The 27,479-nt window shown below is 40.3% G+C and overlaps 1 protein-coding gene and 3 long non-coding RNA genes across 4 annotated transcripts; 1 reads left to right on the top strand and 3 right to left on the bottom strand.

Annotated features, from left to right (window-relative positions):
* Positions 1-283: 283 nt before the first annotated feature.
* Positions 284-6,991, bottom strand: LOC116715479 (integral membrane protein GPR180-like). Its single transcript, XM_032555888.1, has 5 exons — positions 6,955-6,991; positions 1,038-1,066; positions 674-871; positions 521-598; positions 284-439 (listed from the first exon to the last, which is right to left on the bottom strand). Exons 1-5 carry the CDS (start codon positions 6,989-6,991, stop codon positions 284-286), a joined length of 498 nt encoding a protein of 165 aa, XP_032411779.1.
* A 9,454-nt stretch (positions 6,992-16,445) lies between these two features.
* Positions 16,446-26,805, top strand: LOC116716003 (uncharacterized). The gene is made up of 3 exons (XR_004338339.1): positions 16,446-16,494; positions 25,076-25,921; positions 26,039-26,805. It is a non-coding gene; the product is annotated as an uncharacterized LOC116716003 (long non-coding RNA).
* Positions 19,976-21,841, bottom strand: LOC116715982 (uncharacterized). The gene is made up of 3 exons (XR_004338318.1): positions 21,620-21,841; positions 20,148-20,325; positions 19,976-20,071 (listed from the first exon to the last, which is right to left on the bottom strand). It is a non-coding gene; the product is annotated as an uncharacterized LOC116715982 (long non-coding RNA).
* LOC116715971 (uncharacterized) lies at positions 20,886-21,540 on the bottom strand. The gene is made up of 3 exons (XR_004338307.1): positions 21,329-21,540; positions 21,184-21,259; positions 20,886-21,114 (listed from the first exon to the last, which is right to left on the bottom strand). It is a non-coding gene; the product is annotated as an uncharacterized LOC116715971 (long non-coding RNA).
* Positions 26,806-27,479: the final 674 nt, after the last annotated feature.

Here is a 27,479-nt window from a genome sequence, read left to right as displayed (position 1 = left end):
GGGCTCTTTAAATTCCCATTGCCACAACGTACTAAAACCTAATTTTCTTACTTTACCAACACAAAAAAAAATTATTCTTGCTATATTGGAACATGATGTGATGTTTTATGAAGTTATCCTGTCAGGATCTGTGTTTTCTGTGTTCATTTAGAGTTTTTTGTCCTTGAGTCTCTTCGTTGTCCTGTCCTCCCCTTGATTGTTCCCAGGTGTGTCTCGTTCTGTCATTACCCTCCCATGTATTTAACTCCACCTGTGTTCCTTGTTCCTCGTCGGGTTCCTGTGCTCATAGGCGCCCCCTGTGGTTCGTTCTGGACATGGTGAGCGGCAAAGACACGGAGGAGAGGGAGGACACCTCCCAGTAGAGCGAGCGGGACAGGAAGAGCTGGTAGAGGATCACCATGGAGATGGACTGACAGAGGATCACGCCGATGGTGATGACCTACAGAATAAAAGGTAGTGACAGAGGTAATGAAGATTTCAGGTAACGGACAGTCAAATTCTGGAAGTCGTGGCCTCGCACCTTTTCCCTCTGGTGGTCGTTGAAGACCACAGACATGAGGACGAGGACGGGGTGACAAAGGAACCACAGGAAGCAGCCCTGTGGAGAGAAGACAACCTGGAGGTCAGGCAGCTGTCAGGCTCAGAGGCTGCTGGTGGAGCTCGGAGTCGTCACCTTAGCAAAGCAGAGGTAGAAGTCTCTCTTCAGGGTGCTCCTCTCTGTGGAGACGATCTGGTAGAGGACGGAGGCCAGCAGGAGGGACAGCGCCACTCTCAGAGCCAGGAGGAGGAGACCTGCTAGGCTTCGTTGGGCGTGATAACTGTGGTGTTCGCTCTCTGACTCAGAGTACTGCTCCCACAGCAGCAGGACCCCCTGGGAACCACAGATCGGGTCAATGTGTAAGGCTACGCATCGGATTGCTCTCTGCCAGCCATGACTGCCGATATCAACTTCTTTGTGGACAACACCAATCCCCACCAGAACATCAAAAAGCTTCTCTAGTAAGAAACTCTGGCCACATAAAAACATAAGCTGGTACCTGTGTGACCACGCCGCCGACAGCAACGGCTGTGGAAAACCAAAATTTAAACTTTGTTGTTTCTAGCAACTTGATTTGAGTGTTCAGTCTTCAAATCTTATAAGCTAATCTGATGAAGATTTCTCAATTTCTAGCGTTTTTCAAATGAGTATCAATTTATGATTCTAACCAACTGTTATGTGCTCCGGCACATTGTATTTATTTCTGTCTATTTTTTTTTACTTGGATTATTTTGTATAGAAGTTAGTTGTATGATTTTTGTTGTTGTTGTTTAATATACTTTAGAGTTTTGATAATTCTTTCTTGTAATTGGTCCGTTAATTTGTGACGCTGTTGGACCGCCTATAAATAGGCTGGGTTGCGCCAGGTAAAGGCGACGCCCACTCCCAACCAACACCGAGGATGCGTTCTGACGCGGTGCGCACGTCTCCAGCCTGCCACACGGTAGTTTTTGTTAGCTGTTTGTTTGGTTGATGTTTTTTGTTGTAATTTTTGACCTGGTGGGACCGGTTGTCCTGTTTTCGATTTTTCTTTAGCAGTAGTTTCTTTTTTCTTGTAGTCCGGTACTAGCAGGGGCTTCGACGGCCCTGTATAGGGTTGGCCCCCTGCTGTACCGTTTTGTTCTTTTTGACCGGCTCATCAGGTCCAACTTTCTGTTTATACTTTGGGATTTTTGTGTTCTTTCTTTTTTGGGACACGGGGAACCGAGGATTTAATTCTCTTTTTTCTTCACAGAAAAATCAAAAGAAGCTCATCTTAAAGAAAAGCTCGAGAGAATTGAAAATAAAAATTACTTTTGAATCCTCATTTTTGTCTTCGTGTCCTCAAATATGTTGTGCCCTTTGTGGACGTAACACCAACATAAAATGAAAATGCCGAATGTCTTTTCATACAATAAATGCAAATATCTGGTTTCAACTGGATCTGCTGACAGGCTCAGAATCCTCCTTCATTCAAAGCAGATCTGCAATTTTCAAGATAAAGCAAATTATATTTGAATGAATTTGTGAAACGGTTTCCCTCCTGCACTCCTACTTCAGCTTTTCTTAAATGCGAAGGAAGGGCTCTTTAAATTCCCATTGCCACAACGTACTAAAACCTAATTTTCTTACTTTACCAACACAAAAAAAAATTATTCTTGCTATATTGGAACATGATGTGATGTTTTATGAAGTTATCCTGTCAGGATCTGTGTTTTCTGTGTTCATTTAGAGTTTTTTGTCCTTGAGTCTCTTCGTTGTCCTGTCCTCCCCTTGATTGTTCCCAGGTGTGTCTCGTTCTGTCATTACCCTCCCATGTATTTAACTCCACCTGTGTTCCTTGTTCCTCGTCGGGTCCTCGTCAATGTCTAGTCTATTTGTCGTCAGTGTGTCCATGTGCCTGCTGCTCGTTGTTTTGGACTGTGAGTTTCCTCATTAAATCATTATTCATCTTACCTGGGTCCGCTGCGTCTGCCTCACCACCCCTCACCACCGCATTCCATGACATATCCATTAAGAGCAAACACTTAAAACAATTTGTTTCTTCGAATAATAAGAAAAATAGTGGCAGCAACTACCTAACTGTTTTTTTCTTTTCTCAGATTTACAAATTTAAAATGATGCTTCTTTAACTGACCTGACACTACAGTAAGAACCCTAACCCCTACCCCAAGAGCTTCTTTTTCATATTTTTACCTGCAATTGTGGAATAAATTAAACTCTAAATTTAGAAGCAACAAATACTTCATGATCTACGAACACTACTGTGTCCATAATTTTCAACACTTAGAGATATTTAATTTAATTCCAAACAAACTCCTTCAGTAAGGAAAAAACCCTTCAGTGTCAGCTGATTTCCAAAAGTTATAAATAGTCCAGAGACCCTTTTTTACTTTTTCCATTATTTTTCCTTTTCTCTTTTCTTAGAATTGTTTTAATAATTCCCATTGATAACTTTTCCACTTTATTATTTGTATTACTAGTTTTGTTTTGTTAAAGATAACTGCCCTTTACTTAAAAGGAAAAACTTCTTTTTTTAAAAAAACAAAAACAAAAAAACAAACAGAATAATTTATTTCAGCATGATCTAAACTGTCAGGATGGCTCTATTTTCCCCAAACAGTCCATATTATACTGTATCTCTAAAACGCCATCATTCGTTTCTAATCTTTAGTGATTTATAGTTGGTGGAACTCCATAACATAATGTGTTAGCTCATTGCAGAACTTAAATGTTTACAGATTCACTTCACGGTTTCCTAATCTTTAGCTTCTTCCCAGGATTCAGAGGGAACCAGAACAACCTCAGAGATCTTCTCTAATATCCAGCTGAATACCTCAGTTTAGGCTTTGATGAGAAGAGAGCTGCTCTTTTCTCATCAAAGCCTAAATTGAGGTATTCAGCTGGATAATGTTCAGGTTGGCACCTTAACACTTGCTTGTCAACCTCTCTGGATGTCCACTCAAGGCATCACAACACCAAATTATTATTTTCTTTGCAGTTGTGAAACGTTTAAAACTTCCCATATTATTTCATTCCTCATAAATCATTTGCTTACTTAAACAAGCCACTCTAAAGAGAAAACTGTTCTCTGAATTTAGAAAACTAAAACTACATCAAAATCTTGCCTTATGCGATGATCATGACTTCTCTACTGTCAGACAGACCACAAAACAATCCTCACTCCCTCCTTGCATGAACTTCCTCTCACCTACTTTTCTTTCCAGCTTTTAGATAATTCATTATTTTTCATTTTGTTTACTAAATCATTTATTTATCTATCTATACTCTATATCTTCAAAATCTTCTTTTTATTTTCTTTCTGTATTTGGTTGCTTAAGAGGAAAGGAGATGGGGCTTTTTCTGTTGTTGCTCCTCTTCTATGGAACAATCTACTTTTCCAAATTAGATCTGCCCACAGCCTGGATCATTTTAAATCGCTTCTTAAAACTCATTTTTATTCCTTGGCATTTAATTGAACTAGTGTTTTGATACTCTGTTTTTATTCATTTGTGTTATTGTCATTCTTGTGCAGCACTTTGGTGCAGTTTTATGCCTGTTTTTAAAGTGCTATATAAATAAATTTGACATTGCTTTTTTCTTATAACTCCTACCTGAGCTCCTCCCTGCTCTGCTGCCTGATCTGCTTCACTCTTCTTGCTCTCCTGTTTTATCCTAACTTTTCTGATTGCCTTCTTCTCTCTTTTTAGCTCCTCCATCCACTTTTCTAACTCGCCCATTCCTTCACTACTCATATTTGTTTGATTTGATTTTTGTTTTCTGTCATACTTCATCCTATAACTCAGTCAGTTCTTTTGAGTGTTTAATTGGCCCTGAAAGTTATATTTTTCTATCAATTTATTTAAATTCTTTACTGAGTTAGGGTTTTGTCTTTCCATAAACTTCCAGTCCTTACACTGGAGTTTATCTTTCGGTGTTAATTTGCTATTCCCTTTTCCCATTTTGAGCAAATTAGTCAATTTCGTTCCAGTCTTAAAAACACATAGGGTGGACTCTAAAAGACTGGATAAATTCTTAGCAGGACGGTGATCAATCCCCTGTTGTGGTAATTCCCTCTTCAACCTTTTCAGGTGGGAAATTCTTGCCTACATGCATCCACCAGAGGTTCACCGTTTGCACTCCTGCCGTTTGGTATGAGGACAAATACCTAGTGGTATTTAAATTCCTCCAAGTACTCTCACACTCACACACACACTTGGTATTACGGGTTTTTCAGTTTACGCGGACTCCGCCGTCCTTCTGTTACCTATCAGTGCCTAGGATTCATGGGGTTTTACACCCCAAAGACCCTCAATTGTTCGCTCACTTTTTAATTTAAACGCTACTCACATGTCCCCCCTTCACGGACGTCCCGTCAGCCGTTGGTTTCCAGCAGGCGTATCGGACTCCGGCTTCGAAGGAGCAATTTATCCATCCATCCATCTTCTTCCGCTTACCCGGGGTCGGGTCGCGGGGGTCGCAGCTTCAGAAGGGAGGCCCAGACTTCCCTCTCCCCGGCCACTTCTTCCAGCTCTTCCGGGGGTATCCCGAGGCGTTCCCAGGCCAGCTGAGAGACATAGTCCCTCCAGCGTGTCCTGGGTCTTCTCCGGGCCCTCCTCCCGGTGGGACGTGCCGGGAGCACCTCACCAGGGAGGCGTCCAGGAGGCATCCTGACCAGATGCCCGAGCCTCAACTGGCTCCTCTGGATGTGAAGGAGCAGCGGCTCTACTCTGAGTCCCTCCCGGATGACTGAGCTTCTCACCCTGTCTCTAAGGGAGAGCCCAGACACCCTACGGAGAAAACCCATTTCGGCCGCTTGTATCCGCGATCTCGTTCTTTCGGTCACGACCCAAAGCTCATGACCATAGATGAGGGTGGGAACGTAGATCGACCGGTAAATCGAGAGCTTCGCTTTTTGGCTCAGCTCTCTCTTCACCACGACGGACCGGTACAGCGCCCGCTTGACGGCAGACGCTGCGCCAATCCGCCTGTCGACCTCCCGCTCCCTTCTTCCCCCATTCGTGAACAAGATCCCGAGATACTTGAACTCCTCCACTTGGGGCAGGACAAACCCCCTGACCCGGAGAAGGCACTCTACCCTTTTCCGGCTCAAAAAAATGGCCTCGGATTTGGAGGCACTGATCCTCATCCCGGCCGCTTCACACTCGGCTGCGAACCGCTCCAGCGAGAGCTGCAGATCACGGCCTGATGAAGCCAAAAGGACCACATCGTCCGCAAAAAGCAGAGATGAGATCCTAAGGCCACCAAATCGGATCCCCTCAACACCTTGGCTGCGCCTAGAAATTCTGTCCATGAAAGTGATGAACAGAATCGGTGACAAAGCTCAGCCCTGGCGGAGTCCAACTCTCACCGGAAACGAGCCCGACTTACTGCCGGCAATGCGGACCAGACTCTGACACCGGTCATACAGGGACCTGACAGCCCGTATCAAAGGGCCCGGTACCCCATACTCCCGGAGAACCCCCCACAGGGCTCCCCGAGGGACACGGTCGAACGCCTTCTCCAAGTCCACAAAACACATGTAGACTAGTTGGGCGAACTCCCGTGCACCCTCCAGGACCCTGCAGGGTGTAGAGCTGGTCCAGTGTTCCACGACCAGGACGAAAACCACACTGCTATTCCTGAATCCGAGGTTCGACTATCCGACGGATAGTTTCCAGCAGGCGGGTCGGAGACACAGTCCTGGAAAGGATCTGTGAGACTCCTAGGAGCCTGCGGTGGTCACGGTCTTCTGATGTCCGTTCCTCCCGCTGGAAGCCGCAGATTTCTGCCTCTGCTCTCAAGCTTCATCTGAATCTAGCCCTGCTTTTGTGGTCGCTATTTAATCTTATTTCGAAATTAAAATATCCAGGGTGGCACCCAATACCTCAAAGTCCCTGATTGGTACATTTTGATGAACGTTCTCCCAATTATCTGAAATAAATTTGATTTCTCTTCTTTAGTTTCTTCATCCGGGGTCTGAGTCTCTGTTTGGTCCATCTTTTCTTCGTCAGCCTTTAAATTTTCTTCCCTGGCTTTAAGTTTGTCCATCTTCAATTTAAGTCCAGCAATTTCTTGAGTGAGCTCTTCGTTCACCTTGCCAATCCAGTACAACTGTTGCGATTTCTCCTTCATTGAATTGTTAAAGTTTTTTTTATCGACCATTGTTCCCCATTTTACCTTCTTATTATGTGTTGACAGGGCTTTGCTTTCTGATTGTAATTGTTCAACTGTCGCTTTAGCCTCGTCCAATTCACTATTTAAAGTCTTGAATTGTTGCTTCAAATAATCATTTTTGCTGACCAGCCTTTCATTCTCTGTCTGCCAGGTATCTTTTTTCCTGGCATTCAGTCTCTCAATCTTCAGCCTCAGATTTTCGACAGTTTTCTGAAGCTTCTTGTTCTCTTTTGTAAGCTTCCAGCAGCTCTTCTCCAAACTTTCCACGTTCTCCAGCAATTCATTTCGTCGCGCCATCGTTCAGTTTTGTTTGAGATTGAAGACTGCAAATGAATTTCTCTGTGGAACCTGGGAATACAAAGACAGGCGGCTGTGATGTCACAGACAGGATGAGTGACATCACAGCTTCACGTCAAAGCCACAAGAAGTCTGTTGGGTGAGGGGGAGGGAGAGGGGGGCGGATGTTGTTTTTTTTTAAACTTTATTCGCAGACACACTGTATAACGACAGAGTTATGCCTCATTTGTTCTGCCTCAAGAAAAAACAAATACAGATAAACATATTCAAGATAAAGAAAAAGCTAAGGGTTCATTTAAAGCAATACAGATTTTAATTGTTTTATTTTCTGTAGCTCTTTTTCTGTCATCTTCATGTCGAATCTTCACATTCAAAGACAAACTCCCAGGATTTTCTGGTTTTTATTCATTTTTATTTTTCACAGATTGTGAGAACATCCCACCTTTAAATGGCTTGTTTTCCGGTAGAGAAGAGACATTAAAAAAAATTAAAGATAGGCAACAAGTTTCTATGAAACAGTGTCATTGTTTTTATTGTTTTATACTTGTGCATATGTATTAATTGTTTTTATCTTGTAACCAGGTTGCTATGTATTGCAAATTTTTTGCTCAGGTCCCTCTTGAAAATGAGATCTAGATCTCAACGGGGTTTACCTGATTAAATAAAGGAATATGAATTACACCCATTGAGAAAATATGAATGCAGCAGCGCCCTCTGCTGTTTGACAAAGGTTAAAAAAAAACCCCAAAAAACTACTTGCCGCATGTTTACGTTTATTAAGTGTTATGTCACCGAATATCTTACAAAACTCAAACTCTTATGCATGACTTTTTACACAAAGTGATGCATTTCAAACAGTTATTTTCATGATCCAATCAACTTCTATTCAGACACAAGAAAGTTCCTAACAAAGTTGATAAAATGTCAAATAAAAATGATTTTACAAATCCTTTAAACTCACTTTACTTTAAGCCATGATGGATGGTTTTGATGTTATTTGGATTTGCATTCATCTTTCACTTAGAAAATATCTGTATTTTTACAGACTCCGTGTGCTGATGACCACACCTATGCCAAAACAGCCGAGGCACAAAATGAGGTTAATTTTTAAAATTTACACATAACTAGTAATTTTGATTTGTATATCTTTATGTGCAAATGAGACTAAAACCCTAAATGGTTTAAAAAAATAATTATTGTAATTCATTATTTGGACAGCATTTTTTATACCATTAGAGATGGAAAGGATAATATACTGAGAGATATAAAGTGTTAATTATTGTTTAATGCTCTTCACCATGCAGGTACAAAGGATACCACCAATCTTACAGGTAAGATTTAGTCATAATCATATGTGTCATAGCCATTCTTCCGGTATGACAGTCTTGCAATGCACCAGGTTTTTTGTTTTGTTTGTTTGTTTGTTTTATTTTCAGATGCCTTTGAATGTTCTTGACGCTGTTCTCCAGGAGGTGATACCAGCACAGGGAGACTCAGCTTACTTCACCTTGGCATTGACATGCAAGACCTTTCAAGCCATTGTGTCTGACCCTGTTTTCAGGAAGAAGACTCACTTTGCTTGGCTGGATGGTAAGGACCTTTGACTTTTTTCACCCAAAACATGCGAAATTAGATTTTAACTACATGAAATCGATTTTTCATTAACAGGTGAGATCAACTGGGGCAAATTTTCAAAAACATTCAAGGCAGAAAACCGGATTCCTTTTGCGGTTGTAACGTGTTCCTCCTGCAACCGGCAATATAAAGACTGCGTGGGCTTCACCGGCAATGGAAGACGAGGAGAGTACCCTGGTTACTACTGTGATGGCCGACCTGGACTTTGCCCTGAGTGCCAATACTGAATTCTAAGAGAATATAAGTTGCTTTCCACAATCTGTCACACATTTCAGTTGTCACACATTGTTTGTTTTTTTTGTGACATGCCATTTTAAATAATTTCTGATAAAGCACATTTACCTTTTGACTTGTGCAGTCATCCTTTTTAATAATGTGTTCTTTCAATATTATTTACATTTTTGAATGTTCCTTTTGTTGTAGCTCAGTTGATTTACATTATTTAGTTTTCATAGAAATGGTGCCGTTTCCACACAACGTTACATTGTGGCTGTAATTTGTTGGAGAAAGTAGAACCAATAAAGTAGTTGTAAATATATTCTAACAGCGTTGTTTAACAATAGCTTGCAATATACTGTGTTTCCTATACATTTTGAACAATTACTGGAATCAATACAAATTTTTTTTACAAACCTGACATACAGCCAAGTTGTTTATGTTTTAACAGTCAGAATCAACTTGGGCTTTTTTTGTAATAAAGCAAGCACATACAGAAACATATTGTTCAGATACAAACAAGATTAAACGAGGAGAGCGAAGGTGTAGTCGGGGTGGAGGTGATGGAAGCTCAGATGAGGAGCAGTTGCACACATCAAGCCGGACTTTATGAAGGGTGGAGGAGATGAGCCCGGCGCCGTTAGACTGGGATGGAGACACCTGATCAGGTGATTGGCTGAGCAGGTGAGATGAAGACAGTTATAGTTAGAATTTACACACTGGTTTAATTTATGTAACCAGTGACTTTATTCAAAAAGGTTTTCATATAGAACAAAGATCATTCTCTCTGGCAGTTACCAGTGCAGTGTCTACTGCCGGGGTCTGAGCCCCAAAGATTATTTCTTGTCAAATAAACTTTATAAAACCTACTTTCTTTCTGTGTGAGTCTTTCCAGGCTGAAGCTACATTTAAAATTTTAAATGAATCTCTTTGGGTTTTGCAACAATTGGATATTTAAGGTCTTTATTTTATGAATTGATTGCAATTGGTAGAATTGATATGGGATTTCTAAATGGAATAGTGGGACACCAATCAGTTTACTGGTTGAACTGGAGTCCTTATAGCAAACGTTTCCAATGAGACATTATGGTAAACAATGATAATAGCTGAGCCAGGTCACCTGCAACCAAAAATATTCTAGTTTTCTGAATGGCACTTGTTAGAAGTCCAGAAGTCCTTTGGTTTGTTTGTAAATTATATTCACAATGTGAATAATAAGAAAAATATTTGGCAAATAAACAACAAAAGTGCGCTGTGAATGGACGTACTAAGTTGGCCAAAATTGTTGACTAAATGTTTTACCGACCAAACCTCTTTTCCATCTAGTTCTTATTTAATAAGCCAGAGGCTATTATAGTTTAGATTGTAACTTATTTATTTTAAGAGTACCATTCACAGCATCAAAATATATTATTTGAACTTCATTTGTTTATATCTGTTTTCTTAATCTGCGACGGACTGGCGATCTGTCCAGGGTCAGCAGCCCTCATGACCCACCTATCGGGATAATTCATGATAATTAATGGGTGGATAAATGTGCTCTTAATGTAACGTACATTTGTCTCCAAAATATTGATTTGATTCATGTTTTATTACTTTTGTTTGAGATAGATTGGGTGTAAGGATAGATAAATACATCTCCATAATGTTTCCTTATTGCTTATTCTAGATTGTTTGTTACTAATATAATTTTAAATAAAGATTTGGAAATAAAAAAGTGACTTACCACGTGACAGACATACCACGTGACATATCACGTTTTGTAGCCATTTTTTTACTATTTAATTTGTATTTTTAATGTTGAAAGTGTTCTTGGGTGTTTTAAAAGGCGTTGTCAAATAAAATACGTTATTATTAGTATAATTATTATAACACGATCGGTACAGGAAATAGTGTCACTAGCGCCCCCTTCATTTCCGGAATGAAATAGTCCCATTTCCATATAAGGTATGAGACTGACAGTTGTCCGTCCCCGCCCCTTTCTGTTTGCTGCAGCGAGGTGTACTTGCACTGTCCCCCTGCTGAGTTTACACCGCGGAGAGGCAGGAGGGAAGTCAGACACAAGGTGAGAAACCTCTTCCGGATACGAGTTTCAAAATAAAATAGAAGAAATATGTGAGGCAAATGTTTTTTCGTGTTTTTATTTTTGCTTTAATTCCCTCACCTAAATGTTTAAGACTATCATATAACCCGAGTATATGCGGAAAGGCAGATAAAGCTTTCCAAACCAATCTAGAGCTTACTTGCTGACTATAGCTAGATTTGCTACTTTTGTTTGGCCAGATTTTTGGATGCAGTTTCACTAACAACATTCAGCCCCTCCACCTCATAATTCAGAATAATAATAATAAAAAAAACGTTGAGAAAAAAAGTCATTAAGTGTAATTTTTTTTTTAAAAATCCGCCATTAAGATAATCTGGATTTGGACAACTTGCCATAGTTAATAATAATAATAATAATAATAATAATAATAATAATAATAATAATAATAATTTGTGCTTTCCACCATCCGACCTTAACAGTCGGAGAAACAAGACATTTTAGACCTTTGATGGTGATTTTATGTTTTTATTTTAGATATAAAAAGGGAAAAAAATAATAAAATTACATTCGAGTCTGTGCATATTTTTAAAAAATATTTTATACTGGCTATTTCAGGTAAATTATTGAAGCTAACAAGTACAAACACACGTCTCCCAGCGATAGTTCTATTTTCCTTTTTGGTGGTTTTATTTTGAAGACATCCGCTTCGTCCCGTCTTTTCCCTCGTGGCAGATTTCTCCTTGATATACTGACAAAAGACAGGTAGATTCTGGGTCCAAGTGATGCTTTTATGGGCTATTTGTTATTGTAAACGATGACGTCATTAGCTGACATCAACAAGATGAGGCTGCTGCAGGTTTTTTGCACCTTCTGTGTTTTTTTTTAAATCTTGTTTTTGTTCCCAGTTTTTTTCTCATGTCATTTTCAAATTAGGACAGAAAAATCCTCACTTCTATAAGTGAGCCTGGTGCTGTAAATTCGACACGATTCGCTTTTAAATATGCGAATCGTACTCAGAAGCATCAACTCAGCTTCTGAGTTGATGCTGTAAGAACTGAAAAACTCCCAACAAGTTTTAAAAGTGTAAATATATAGCCCCAAGTGGAGCAGAAACACATTAATCTGATTGATTTAAAAACACAGCGTTTTATCAGTCCGGTGTCTAATGCAGCACTCTGTGTCAACATGACAAAGTTCTGGTCTGGACAAACGAGTTCAGGGAATCCTGGAGGTTTCTGGAGAAATTCTTCATCTTGTCAGAGAGTCTGGCGTTTACCAGCGAAACATGAATGCGCCACCAGCAGACATGGAGGGCGAGGTTTCCAGCGGGAGCGTGTCGGCTGGTTTGAGTCGAGTCCAGGTTCTGGTTCAGATCTGAACTCGCTGCAGTTTGGGTTCTGATGGAGCTTCAGCGGCTTCTCCAGACGCGAAAAGTTTCTGAAGAACAAAAAACATTTCAGAACAGAAGTGAGATTCAACAAACTCTGAGTTTCTTCAGGAAGTCAGGGTTCAGTAATGTGAACCGAACACTTTACTTCACTGTATTCTAACATTTCTGTGAGCAGGTCAGTGTGTTTCTTTGTGTGTGTGTGTGTGTGTGTCTCCTACAGGTCAGTTCATGTTAAAACCAACAGATTTTAAAAGGCGTTTAACTAGACCAGGGGTCGGCAACCAATGGCTCCGGAGCCACGTGTGGCTCTTTCATCCTTTTGTTGTGGCTCCCAGTGACTTTGGGAAGTAGAATATTTTATTAAAATTAAATCATTAAAAAATTATAAATTAAAATCATTTTTAAATAAATGTCTAAATCTGAAGATTATGGTAAACTTGTAACATTAAAACAAAAGTTTTGAACATTTTTAGCACCCAAAATATACGTCATGTCCGCCGATGTGCGACAGGCATTCCTGGCGAACCCCACATGTCTGGCAGACCGCATTTTTTTAGCGCACTGATTTATTGATTTATTTTGATCCTTGCCTGGAAGATACATCATGAATAAATCCAAGAAAAGGAAACATTCTGAAGATGGCAGAACATTTAATGCTACGTGGACAGATCATTTTGCTTTCACCGCTGATGAAACTGGTTCACCTTCCGCTTAATATGTGGCGAAAGACTGGCAAACAACAAGAAGTCAAATGTTGAAAAACATTTCAAGAGCAAACGCTCTGTCTTTGCTAAAAATATCCCGAGGGAGAGGAGAGAAAAAAGGCCGTTTCGGAGCTGATGCGAAAGGCTGAAGCGTACGGAGGCCCCTAGGGGACATGGGGATTTTTTTTCTATTGCGTTCCCTCGCAATACTGTACTGGTCAGTTATGCAGCATAATTGAACACTGCAAGCCTTTCTTACGGTGGGCGCCGTATTTTCTGCTTTAATATAAGGTTATGTGAGGTTTTTCCATGAATGTTAGTATCTTTTTGTGAAATATCTGAAGTTTTATATCTTTCTTTAGGATAGAAATGCGCCACAAACCTACGATATAAACAGAAACCTTCCGTAAGAAAGAAATAAAAATACATCCTAATTTGGACTATTTCTGAGTTATTATCGCGGGTAATAAATAATCTGACAGTTTTGATTGTGTCTCTGTTGTGTTCGTATCTGAATGGTTTAAAGAGCTGCTTTCAGTGCCGCTCCATCTTCGCCTTAACAGACATAAACATGCAGTAAAAAATAAATCGATTTTCAATCAGTGTTTTGCACCAAACAGTTAATAATAATAAACAAGTTTTCACTGAGGCTCTGTAAGAGCCATATGAATGAAATAAGTAATTATTGATATGACAGGAGCAGGAGGCTTTGACACTTAGGTGTGTCGACGTGGGAGTGACGTCACCAGGTATGAATGGGAAGGATACTGGCTTTGTGTGTATTAGGAAGCGGTGAGCGGTCAGTCCTTGCAAAGTTTGGAGCAACTTCAGATAATCATCAAAATGGAATAAATCGATAATTGTGACAGAACAAAGAAAAGGTTTGGAGTTGATTGATACACAGACAGATGAGATTCCCCGAGTTAACCCAGTGCGGCCCTTTACCATCATTAGTTTGTCGTGTTTTTAATAATAAAAACTTAATAGTAAAAACTGTTTGGTGCAAAACACTGATAGAAAATCAATTTTTTTACTGCATGTTTATGTCTGTTAAGGCGAAGATGGAGCGGCACTGAAAGCAGCTCTTTAAACCATTCAGACTACGAACACAACAGAGACACAATCAAAACTGTCAGATGATTTATTACCCGCGATAATAATTCAGAAATAGTCCAAATAGTTTGGATCTATTTTTATTTCTTTCCTACTTACGGAAACATAGTATCGGTTTTTGTACATGGCATATAGGTTTTATATATATGACGTCAAAATGGGTTGTGGCTCCAAGTGCTTTCTTTTTATTGGGAGGCGGTCCCAAATGGCTCTTTGAGTAGAAAAGGTTGCCGACCCCTGAGCTAGACCTTGGTTGTACAGAAGTGGTCTGCAGTCATCAGCGTTTTTATGATTTGATTTGTTTAGAAGTTATGTAAAGAAAACCACAAGTATTATAGACATTTATTTATTATTATCGGTTACTTTCTGAAAGATGTGAAACAGAATATAGAAACAATAAGTTGTGTATTGAATAATGTTTAAAACTTGTGCTGAAATGTGGCTTTTTCATCCATGATTCTTGTCATTGTTGTTTGGACGCCGAACGTCATCTTAGCATTTGCTTGCTAAATGGATCATTATCAGCTGCGACCGCAAGAGGGCGGTAGAGGACCAAAAAGAAAATCATCTTTGTTCATTACAGTGGGCTCTTTGCACCTGCCGCGCTGACTTCACAACGCAAATGCGGCTCTTGTTTTCCGCTTTGAGTTCTCATGACAGCTAGAAAAGACAAAGTGTTGTTTCAGACGAAAATAAAACCATACTATGAACATTGCTTTCTTCACACAGCGAAGTTTCCAGCCTTCACTTGACTCCGGATCAACTTCTTCAGCCTAATGAACAAGGTAAAGGAGCCTCCTGAGTTTCTGTCCAAAACAAATAATCCTACAGTATTTATTGTTGTCAAAGGCGTGTGGTCTAATGTTGATAAAGATTTTATTAATTTCTTGATTAAAAATGAAAAGAATTACCTGATGTTCTATATGATTGTTTTAATAGGAAACTCCATCTGAAATAGATTTTTATTCACCGGACGAATAGAATAGCCATATTCTTTTAGAGGAAGCAATGGGTGATGGGAAATCCCCATGGAGATGGAATAAAAATCCTGTGGTCTTCCAGACATGAAGAGGCCCTGGCATGGTGTTAAACTTTTATATGAAACCCTACTTTGTTATATTTGTACAAGTTCAATCACGTAAGAAATCGGTTGCTTGTTTGGAACTGTGGTTTGTGTCTATGCTTTGAAAAACATTGACCCTGGATTCAAGTCCAAGCAAAACCTACGTAGCGGTATTTGTACAAGTTTGAATCGATCAGTTGTCAGTTGCTTGGTTGGCACAATGGATAGAGTCTGTGCTTTGGACACGTGCATCCTGGGTTTGAGTCCAGCTTATTACCTGGTATCAGAATTTTTTTTAAGCCAAACCTATGTAGTGGTATTTGTAGAAGTCTGAATGCATTAGTTGCCAATTGCTTGGTTGGCACAATTGATAGTGTCTTTGCTTTGGACACATGAATCCTGTGTTCGAGTCCAGCTTGTGACCTGTTATCATAATTTTGTAAGCAAAATCTGCTTAGTGGTACTTGTACAAGTTTGAATCTATCAGTTTTCAGTTGCTTGGTTGGCACAATGGATAGTGTCTGTGCTTTGGACACATGAATCCTGTGTTCGAGTCCAGCTCGTGACCTGTTATCATAATTTTGTAAGCAAAATCCGCTTAGCGGTACTTGTACAAGTGTGATATTATTTAAAACAATGTGGTTGCAAGGAAGTAAATTTGGTAAGACTTTATTTGAAGGGGTGCACGTAAAAAGAACATAGGATTCTTTATAAATGTTGAATTAGGTTTGAATTAGGTCCGCTGTATTTTATATTTCTGTTTTTTTGTAAATGTTTTTGTAGCGATCTGGACAGGTAATGTCCTGTTCTGCAGTGCCGGGGGGCCAGACGGGTGTAAAGATAATTTTCTGGACCCGGACTCAGACCTCAGAGACGCAGAGTGATGGATCCTCTGGGGAGTCAGAGGCAGGAGGCTTAAATGAAGTGAGCTCTGCTACGTGAGCGCTGAGGATTAGAACAAGCAGAAACTATTATTAGTGGTTTATTGTGTTGCTGAGCAGAAACTTGGTGCAGCTTTGGCTATTTTATAAAAGTCTTTATAGATAAAACTGAATCTGATCAACTTGAAAATCTTTATTAATTTAATGAAATAGTAATGGAAAAAAATCTTGAAATGTTTAAACATAAATAATCTTTACACTGAAATGTGAACTGGTTGTTATTTTCCATTTATTTCCTGGTAGTGATGATCAGACAGGATTCTTCTCATTAGCAACACACCTCTGCTGTGAGAGGGGGCGGAGCCTCAGGTGGGTCCGGTTCAAGTTCTGGAGAATCGGGTCCAGTTCGTTCCGACTCGGTTTGTGTGAACAGAAGGAGAAGCAAAGATCTGATCAGGTGAGTTTTAACTCCACATTCTTCTGGTTTCCAGTCCTGACTGGGTTTTCTCTCTTTGAGCTGCTGGACAGAACCAGAACCAGAACTGGGCCTGGTTCTGGTTCTGGTTTTGGTTATGATGCAGAGCTGCAGCACCTGGTTTCAATCAGGAACTCTGATTTTCTCTGAGTTTTCATCTGTAACCCAGACAACAAGCTGAGTTTGCTCCCAGTTTGGAGTCAAACTGGTACCAGTAGGTCCTGAGTGTTTGTGGCCCCGCTGAGATATCTGGGTTTCTGATTGGTGGATGGAAAATATTTCAATATGAAGTCTATAATTTATTGATCAGAGAGGATTTCTCTGGGCTTTTATCAGTAGAAAATCCAGATTGAATCAGACATTTTGGATCAAATGCGTTACTTTATGGACTTTCTTTAATATGGAAAACTTGACCTCTTTCTGACCATCGCTCCATTTCTGAGTCTTTCTGGTTTTAAATGTTTGCTCATTAGAAAATCATAAAATTGTTGGTTGAATCACAGCAATAATTTCCACAGCTGTTTGCCAACTTGCTAGGAAAGTTGTTTTATGTATTTTATATTTGAGTCACTGAATACAATCACGGACATTTCAAATATCCATGTTTTTCCTTTACTCTGATTTTGTTTTAATGAGGAAAATCAAAGTCCCTGGTGAACTAATGAATGAAACGTATTCATACCCCTTTAAATTTCTCACTCTGTTTCATTGCAGTCATTTGCTAATCTCAGAAAAGTTCATATTTCTTATGTTTCTTCTCATAACTTAACTTAATAAGCATTAGCTACAATAATGCAGAAAACATCTACCGTGCAAGCAAGAAAAACGATTTACACCGCACGCTGAATTGAAGATGAAGACTGAATTGAACTTTGTATACTTCTTTGACTGCCATCAGGGAATCAATGTTTAAAGTGTCTGAATGGTCTTCAACATGTTGGTAGGTGGTACAAGTCAAAGTAGCGTCTTTGTGACTGGTAGGACTATAGATGTCTCAGCAAAAAACATTTCCTAAACCATTGCACTGCCCCCACCAGCTGACCTTCTCTCCGTAGTGCAGAGTGTAATGCACACCCACCAGATCAACGTGACTCAAAAACCCAGGATGCTTTCTTTGATTGCTGTTTTTTGCTATGCTCATGTGTCCATTGTTGTTTGCCAATAGACAGGGGTCATCAGGTGTCTTCTAACTGGTCTTTTGCTATGCAAACCAGCCTTCACTTTGCCAACAATCACTTTATTGCTTATATGCCATTGTTTCTGTGGATCCCTTTTGTGAAAAACATATCACTACAGAGTAGGAACAACCAAAAAGAGCAGCGACTTTTACAGTTTCAGCTGTTTTCCATTGGCACACATTCCTTAAGATAAAGACCCAACCTATCTATTCATATCCGCTATCAATTGTCTTAACAAGACAATTGAAAGCATTTTTTCTAGAGAGGTTGACTGTTCCACTATACCAGTAATGCTGCGAATTATTTGGTGTTGGTTTGCATTTATGTAGGCCTTTGGTATGTATAGGAAGAAGTGTTGTGGTCAGCAGTAAATTCAGGTCAACAGTGTGTGTGTATATGCATCGTTTCCCCAAGAGGAACAGTATGCAAACCCTTAGTCACCACTGCAGATCTAAAAGGAAGCTAAACTTCATCTTTCATTCCTCGAGATAGTGACAGTTCTTTGCTGGAGAATGTTTATTCTTTTAAATTCATATATTAAGTTTATTTTAATCAAAACTTAAAAAGAACAGTGCAAATCAGTGTTAATTTTGAAGACTATTAATTTAATTCCTTTAACCCTCCTGTTATGTTCGTTTCTAGGGTACAGCAAAAATGTTCGTGGGTCAATTTGACCCAGGGAGTGTTTAATCATGCAATAGTGTCAGAAACCAAAAAATTCCTCCAAAACATTTTTGTATCTGATTATTAACTCCAATACTAACCATTTCAATCAATATTTGTGCAATGATGTTTTATTATTTCTCAGAAATTAAGGATCAATGACGACAACCTGCTCATTTACTCATTTGGACATAAAAAATGGAATTTTAGATTAGAGTTAGATTAGTTCAAAGTGCTTTACATCATTACAAACACAGAATCACAATGCAATATAGAAGTCAAGTTACATCAATAAATTTGTAATTGATTACATTTCAAATACAGTTCTAAACAGGTAGGTTTTCAGTTGAGATTTAAAAGAAGTCAGTGTTTCAGTTGTTTTACAGTTTTCTGGAAGTTTGTTCCAAATTTGTGGTGCATAGATACTGAAAGCTGCTTCTCCTCGTTTGGTTCTGGTTCTGGGGATGCAGAGCAGACCAGAACCGGAAGACCTGAGAGGTCTGGAAGGTTGATACAACAACAGCAGATCTTTAATGTATTGTGGTGCTAAGCCGTTCAGTGATTTATAAACTAGCAACAGTATTTTAAAGTCTATTCTTTGAGCTACAGGGAGCCAGTGGAGGGACTTTAAAACTGGTGTTATGTGCTCCATCTTCCTGGTTTTAGTGAGAACGCCAGCAGCAGCGTTCTGGATCAGCTGCAGCTGTTTGATTTGTTGGAGAGACCTGTGAAGACGCTGTTGCAATAATCAATACGACTGAAGATGAACGCATGGATGAGTTTCTCTAGATCTTGCTGAGACATTAGTCCTTTAATCCTGGAAATGTTCTTCAGGTGATAGAAGGCCGACTTTGTGACTGTCTTTATGTGGCTCTGGAGGTTCAGGTCAGAGTCCATCACTATTCCCAGGTTTCGGGCTGATCGCTGGTTTTCAGTTGTAATAACTGAAGCTGTGCATTGACTCTAGATCTATAACTCTACATCTATGACTCTAGATCGTTCCTCTTTAGGTCCAAAAATAATAACTTCAGTTTTGTTTCTGTTCAGCTGGAGAAAGTTTTGGCACATCCACACATTTATCTGTTCTAAGCATCTGTTCAGTGATTGGATGGGGTCAAAGGTCACCTGGTGGCATCGTAATGTAGAGCTGTGTGTCATCTGCATAGTTATGGTAGCTAATATTATTTCCTGTTATAACCTGAGCTAGTGGGAGCATATAAATATTGAATAAAAGGGGTCCTAGGATTGAACCTTGGGGTACCCCACATGTGACCTTTGACCTCTTTGATGAAAAGTTTTCAATTGAAACCAAGAAATCCCTGTTCTTTATGTAGGATTCAAACCAGTTAAGCACTGGACCAGAGAGTCCGACCCAACTCTCCAGTCGATTCAGTAATATGTCATGGTCAACAGTGTCAAAAGCTGCACTGAGGTCCAACAGAACCAGCACTGTGGTTCTGCCACAGTCCGTATTTATATGGATGTCATTGAACACTTTTACGAGGGCGGTCTCTGTGCTGTGGTAACCATGGAAACCAGACTGGAAGGAGTCAAAGAGGTTGGTTGTCATGATGGGTGTGTTTTTCAAGCCCACATGCAGAACATCACACAGGAGAGCAATGTGAAAATAAAGAAATTTATTGAAAACACTGCTGGCAGGAATAGTTGGCTCGGGTCGGGTCCAGGGAGAGAGGCTGGTTCAGGGAACAAACAGTTCACTAGAGAGGCAGAGGGAGGTGATGAGTTCAGGTTTGTAGGAAATGACAACGTTAAGAGTGAAGGGGCAGATCTTACTTGTGATCGGCAGGTTAGAGAAGTGAGAGGGTAACTGCAGCGTCCGGGGTTTTAGTTCTCAGAGGTTCCAGGTGGTCGTCTTGTCTGACAGCGGGGATCCAGGAGGCAAAGGGAGTACGTCGGAGGGCGGACAGGTAGGCTCAGGATCAGCGGTTGTAGAGGAGCCAGGAGGAAACACCTGGAGGCAGGAGAAGCAACTGTGGCGAGACTAGGTTGAAATCAGGAATATTGGGCAATTTAAATTTCTGAACCCAATTAGGTTGTTCCACAGCGCCACCCTGGGAATTTCAGCCAGAGAATATTACCTCTTCTTTTTTTTAAAGCAGACAGGTTCGGTTATGCATAAATTGAAACATCTGAGGCAATTTCAAATATACAAACAGCTATTTATTAAATTCTTTAAAAACTCTTTTTAAAACCAGTTCTTTACAACAAAAAAACTAAGGAAAGAGAAGAAACAACAGTAGCTGAGGTCACCGGCAGAAGGGGCCACTATAGGGACGGCATCCACCAAACACAAACAAAAAAACCGTAAAAGCACCAGACGCAGTGAGACAACCCAAACTCAGGAATCACGGCACACAAAAGAGGGAGACACCGTCACCACACCAGCACCGCCACCGGACCTCAGCAACTGCAAACAAAAGAAAAACAGTTAACAAATACAACAACCTTAAACTTAATACAACAAAAGAAAAACAATATCAGCCCAAAGAAATAAACAATTATCTAAAGGAACCGAAGGGCTGGAAACTAAATAAAGAAAAAAATAGAAAATCCAAGTTGAAGATTAAGATCCGGTGTGGCTCTGGTCACGCCACAGCAGGAGGCGAGCTCGGCGCGCCGATGCCACACCCCAAACACCGCTTCAATTAAGGCGTGTAGGCGCCACCACAGTCCGAGTTTGACTGATGACGTGCAAAATCCGGGATCCAAAAGAGCAGCAATGGTTCGAATATGGGGAGACCTATGAAAGTTAATCATTTTAGACAGAACTGCAACAAACTGGAGCTTACAATGAGCGTTAATTATTTACCTGTCAATCCAGGCAAAACGCACACACACACTCGCTGAACGAGGAAGCAGAGGAGAGCAGCACAATAGCGTTTCACCTACAATCATACTTAAATTTAGATTTTCTAACAAAGATCAGCAATAGTGCAGGGAGAGAGGAAACCTACCACCAGGGAATCAAAGCAGCATGCACCACACTTGGCGATATGTTGCCTTTTTTTACCGCCGGAACCCAAGAGACGCGGGCCACACAGTGGATGGTGAGAAAGACACATGTCTGACTGGGCACAGCGGCCGCTTATATACCCCGCCCACTTTACCCAACCGGAGCGTCACACCTGGAAACTATTTGTATAGGAATATGTATATTTCTATACCACTACACAACAAAGAAAACTTTCACTAGGAGCAGATCAACAAGGCAAACCAGAAGCAAGCTTCTAGGGGCTCAGAGGTACCGTGACTGGCTAACACTCAGGCGCCGAAGGACTGGCAGTCAGCTCCTCTTGAACATCTCGCTGATGAGCCAAAACTCGCATCAGGTGTGGGATGACGTCATCCACGCCCTCCGACGGAATGGTAAAGGCGCCATCTAGTGGTGGAGAAAAACGAGTGCATGCACAAAAACTCCACAAAGGAGCTAAAAGACCCCGGAACATGACATTGGTTATAGTTAGGAAGCTAGTTAATTGTTTACACACAGCTTTTTCAATAACTTTGCTGATGAATGGGAGGTCAAAGGTCGGCCTGTAATTCTGCATTAGTGATTTGTCCAGATTGTTCTTTTTTATCAGTGGTTTGATTACTGCTGTTTTCAAAGCCTGGGGGAAAACGCCTGATGAGAGCGATGAGTTTACTATTTGGATCAGATCAGCAGCAATAACAGGAAGGACTTTCTTAAAGAAATGTGAGGGTAAAACATCCAGACAGCAGGAACTGGAGCTTAGTTTACTTATAATTTCCTGTAGGGTTTTATAATTAAGTAGTTGAAATTGGGTCATTTTTCCTGTATTTGTTTTATTTGGTCACAGCATTGGTACTGACTTTATAGTGGATGTACAGATTAATCCTCTGATTTTTTTAATTTTCTCTGAAAAGAAGCTGGAAAACTGGTTGCAGGCGGCAATACATTGGAATTCAGGTGGTAACGTCACAGGAGGGTTTGTGATTCTGTCAACTGTTGCAAATAAAGCTCGAGCATTGTTAATGTTTTTGTTTATGACATCTGCAAAGAAAGCCTCTCTTGCATGTTTTAGTGTTAAATGATAGTTACGTAGTCTTTCTTTATAGATGTCACAATGAACGTGGAGTTGAGTTTTACGCCATTTTCGTTCTGCCCTGCGGCAGAGTTGTCTTGCACATCTAACTGTTTGTGTATTTCTCCATGGAGATTTCTTTTTACCAGACAAAACCTTCATTTTAATTGGGGCAATGGAATCAATAATATCTGAGACTTTAGACTGAAAATCATTTACCAACTTATCTACATCATTACAGCTTAAGGGTGAGGAAGAAGAGTAGATTTGATTAAAAGTTTCTGCTGTGTTTTCAGTGAGAGAACGTTTTGTGATGGTTGCTGTTTGTCCAAGTGGGTTAAAAGATAAAGAACTTTCAAAGATAACAGGAAGTGATCCGACAGGGCGACATCAGTTACAGAGAGATTGGAAATATTCACACCCTTACTGATAACCAGGTCCAGTGTGTGTCCTTGAGTGTGTGTTGCTTGTTTGACATGTTGTGTTAGACCAAAAATCTCTAAAGTATTAGCGAGCTTTTTTGCCCCTCTGTCTTGGGGGTTGTCAACATGAATGTTGAAATCACCAACAATTATTAAACAGTCATAATCAATACATATAAGAGATAGAAGTTCATTCAAGTCAGTAAAGAAATTTTCCATAAAAGTTGGAGTTTTGTATAGAGTTACTGTCAAAGTTCGTTTGTGGCCTTTAACCTCAATTCCAAGATACTCAAAAGAGGTGAAGTGACCCAAAGAGATTTTACTACAATTTATGGTATTCTTAAATATTGAAGCCACCCTAACCCTCGTTTTTTCGTTTTTTGTGTTTTCTATTCTCACTGAAGAAATTGTAGTTAGGAGGCGCAGATTCAATTAGTACGATCGATTCATTATTATCATTCAACAATGTTTCTGTCAGAAACATAACATCGATGTCATGCTCAGTGATGAAATCATTAATTAATAGAGCTTTAGCACAGAGAGATCTGGTATTTAAAAGAGCTAGTTTAAGTGACTTGGAGGCCAAGAAATCTTCAGTCTGAGGTTCCTTTAGGAAGGGGATCAGTCTGATGTTTGAATTATGTCCCCTGTATTTTATGTTTCTGTTTCTTGTAAATTTTCTTGTAGTTATCCGGACAGGTAATGTCCTGTTCTGCAGTGCCAGGGGGCCAGACACATTCTGGAGCAAGAAGGGTGTAAAGATAAAGTCTGGACCCCGGCCTCAGACCTCAGAAACGCAGAGTGATGGATCCTCTGGGACGTTAGAGTCAGGTGGCTTAAATGAAGTGAGGTCTGCTACGTGAGCGCTGAGGAGAGACGTCCCAAGTAAAACTTGTTGATTCATTCCATCTGTAAATTTAAGAAACTCCGGTCCAGAAGACATTTCTCCATGTGTATCTTGTGAATCCTGTGAATGAGAGGGTGAGCAGAGAGGGAGGGGAGAAGGAGGACGGGAACCAGTCGCTCCGTCTCCAGTCGATGTATCAACTTGTTTTTGTTCCTGATAAGGTTTCTTCCTAGTCAGAAATCCTTGAGCCTGTTCTTCTGAAGCGATGATCACGTTGCTGTCCTTGTTGATAAAGTGAAAAAGATTTGCAGTGAGCAGCTTTATCCCATGTTTATTAAGATTGCGTCCACTTCTTCCAAAAAGGTGAAAGCGCTGCCAATAGATCCAGAGGTTATCGATGAAGATCACTGAGCTGGCAGAGCAGCTTTTAATCAGCCATTTGTTTATCATGTCCAGCCTGGAGTGTTTTTCGTCTCCCCATTGAGGTGATGGAATTGGACCACTGAGAAATAACTTCATTTTTAACTTTCCCATAGTTTTCAGAAGGATATTAAAGTCCTTTTTCAGAATCTCAGATTTCTGCTTTGCCAGATCGTTGGCTCCAACATGCACAACTGAGGACTCAATATCTGGCTGATCAGCGGTTAGAGAGAGAACTTTACGAGTTAAATCAGATACAGTGTCACCAGGAAAAAAAATCACTCTCGTTTTCTTGGGATTGCAAACGTGACTGATTCCATTTACTGCCTCATCTCCAACAATAAGCACTTTTGGCATACCTTTCGTTTTCCTGGTAGCCGCTTTGTCCTTTGGAGCTTTGGGGGGTGGATGTGTTAGACTTGCCTCATTGTTGATGTTTGAAAGCGAGGTTTCACTCAGAGGCTCAGGCTGGAGTACAGAAAATCTGTTTATCAGTGGGATTCCCACAGAGTCAGAATGTTTTGAGGCCCGGGCTGGTCGCTCTGTCCTTGGGAGCGGGGTCGGTGGAACCGTTTTGGTTGCAGCTGCTTGTTTGTTTTTCTTTGGTGGAGCAGGTGTTGAGGTTGAAGGTGGGTTTCGGCTCAGAGCCGGCCACGCTGATTCGTCCAGGTGAGGGGTTCTCCCTGTCAGTCGCCTCATCGGATCTGCGGTGTGAGACTTGCCAGGTCTCTGGCAACTCTACTGTTGCCTTTAATCATAGCCTTACCCAGTCAACTGTGTGGCTGTTTGGCGCCAGCAATATTTCTAAGTTGCGTCCTCTTTTTCTGCTTGGCTTTGAAAATTGTAATATGATTTTCAGTCTTTTTTTCCCCTTCATGTTATTAGGAGAAGGAGAACCACAAAAAGATATTTGCTGTTAATTGAACTAACTTTTTTTTTGTTTTCGTTCATTTATTTTTCTCTCCACAGAAGCTGCACCTGATGAGGCATTCAGTTTCGGCTGTGGTGCCGTACTGGAAGAGGACATTGGTTGAGATAATGCTGTCATCAGCAAATCCTTCTTCATATTCTGCTCTTAACTTTTTATGAACATCAAAAATAATCCAACATCAGTTCTGCTTTTTTGTTTGTTTGTTTTTTCGTGTGTGTGTATCTGCTCCAATCCCCAGTCGGTCGTCATCGCTTGTATTGAGCCGGGTTCTGCTGGAGGTGTCTTCCAGTTTAAGGAGAGTTTTTCCATTCCACTGTCACCACTTGCATGACGGACCACTTTAAAGTCAACAACTCAATGCAAGCGGTTTCCTGCTGTTGCTACGTGCTCATCCAGGAGGAGTGAATGATGAAAATCAATAACTCGATACCATCTGCCAAATTAACCTTGCTGTATTGTTTAACTAGGATCAATTGAAATGTATCTGTGATAGAATTGAAATGATTGATGTACTTTTTGTGTTGCAGATGCTGCCATATCACAGTGCAATTGGAGCTATCTGAACATTGCACTGATCAGATGGAAATAACGAAATGAGTTGGTCCTTTCTGATCAAATAAAAACATAAATTTCTTCTTTTTGTAAGCAGAATGAGCAATGTAAAACAGGCAACTAGCAATATACTGCTAAAATCGGAGTCTGTAGCATATTTTATGTCACATGGCTGCAGGTGGGATGGGAACTCGGGTGCCAACGCTGCAGCTTGAGAGAATAAGGTGATGCCTGTGCCTGGCTGGTTTTGTCTCTCCAAAGACAAAAACTAAAGCTGTTTGAGAATATTTCTAATTGTTTCACACCAAAGAAAAAAACTGCTGCGCTCTTCAGTTAAGTTTGATTCCATGTATGTATGTAATCAATGCTTGTTTTTTTTTTTTCTTGGTGCAGGGGATCATACCCAAATATAGCTTTACCAACCTTCTTTTTACGATGACGTTTCATAGAATTGAAGATGCTGCATCCATCCATCGACTTACCCAATGCTGGAGCCCTTCATCATGTTGCTGATGGATCCGCTACCAACATCAATAATCTATCTACAAATCAATGTCACAGACGTTTGCCATATAGAATATTTTTTTAATGTTTTCTCATGTTGAAAAACCTAAGGCTTGTGCTAACCATAATATGTACACAACCCACAACCCTGTGCATGTTTTGTTCTAACTCTGAGCATGTGTATGTGTTAATATCTAAATTAAGTCACCAAGAAACCAGGCCATACATGTCAAAATGAACTGCAGAATAGCATGGTGCCTCTCAACTTTGCTGTGATAATAATATCAAGTCTTTTTTAGCAATTACATTGACTGCTTTGAGTGTGGTAAGTACCAGAAGAGCAGTGGTTGTCAAATTTGCTACTTAAGGTATTAATGAGCAGTGACTCTTTTCTCCAAGATAAGTGCTCAACCATAGTTACAACTTAAATGTTTAAGCACATGTACACACAAATGCTCCCCACTTTTTGTGAACGTAAGTGGGAAAACAAAAGGTAATTTGTTGTTTAGGAATGGTGCAGTATGAGCATACTTCAGCCTGGGATAGAACTTTAAATTTTTCCAGTGGAAAGCAACTTAATGAACAAAACTATCCTAACTTGGATAGCGCAGTCGATTACATATGTGCTTAGTACCTAAAAATACTAGGTTCAAGTCCTGTTTCCGACAGACACCGACCTTTAAAAGTTGGAGTTCTCCCAACTTTTTTGTAAACAGGACAAGCAAAAAGTCATGTTTTCATTAGAAATGCTCAAATTTGCACTCCCAACATTGTGGAAAATATTTTCAGGAGAGATGAAGATGTAACGGGTGGGTCAGTGACATTAAGCATTTGTTTGTAAAAATTGGGTGTTATTTGCATTGTAACTAATGTCCTCATAAAGAGTCTAATATCTTTTTCTACAACCCAGGATGAAAAAAAAGTCAATGTTTAGTGAAACTTTACGAAAAAATACAAAACCTTTTTACTTGCTGTTAATCACCATAAAAGCATTTCAGCCAGAAAGAAAATCAAAGGATGACAGTGAATCACATTTGTGGTATTTGTAGAAGTTTGAGCGTCTAGGTTGCCAGGTGCTTGGATGGCACACTGGATAAAGACTGTCCTTTGGTCCCGATGATTCTTAGTTCAAGACCTGCATGGTTTTAAAATTTCACAAGGAAAACTGACTATGTGGTATTGTAGAAGTTCGAGCGTCAAGGTTGCCAGTTGCTTGGATGGCACACTGGATAAAGACTGTGCTTTGGTCCCGATGGTTCTTAGTTCAAGACCAGCATGGTTTTAAAATTTCACAAGGAAAACTAACTATGTGGTATTTGTAGAAGTTCGAGCGTCAGGGTTGCCAGTTGCTTGGATGGCACACTGGATAAAGACTGTGCTTTGGTC

Source organism: Xiphophorus hellerii, chromosome 24, assembly GCF_003331165.1.
Source record: "Xiphophorus hellerii strain 12219 chromosome 24, Xiphophorus_hellerii-4.1, whole genome shotgun sequence".
NCBI lineage: Eukaryota > Metazoa > Chordata > Actinopteri > Cyprinodontiformes > Poeciliidae > Xiphophorus > Xiphophorus hellerii.
This window is presented reverse-complemented; position numbering and strand designations above follow the sequence as displayed.

Bases quoted from the DNA above. Each gene is read 5' to 3' on its own strand.
- LOC116715479 (XM_032555888.1), bottom strand. From the start codon at position 6,991: ATGGCGCGACGAAATGAATTGCTGGAGAACGTGGAAA. The intron at 599-673 runs GTGACGACTCCG...TTCTCTCCACAG, and splicing joins TCTACCTCTGCTTTGCTAAG to GGCTGCTTCCTGTGGTTCCT. The intron at 440-520 runs GTGCGAGGCCAC...TTTATTCTGTAG, and splicing joins ACGACCACCAGAGGGAAAAG to GTCATCACCATCGGCGTGAT.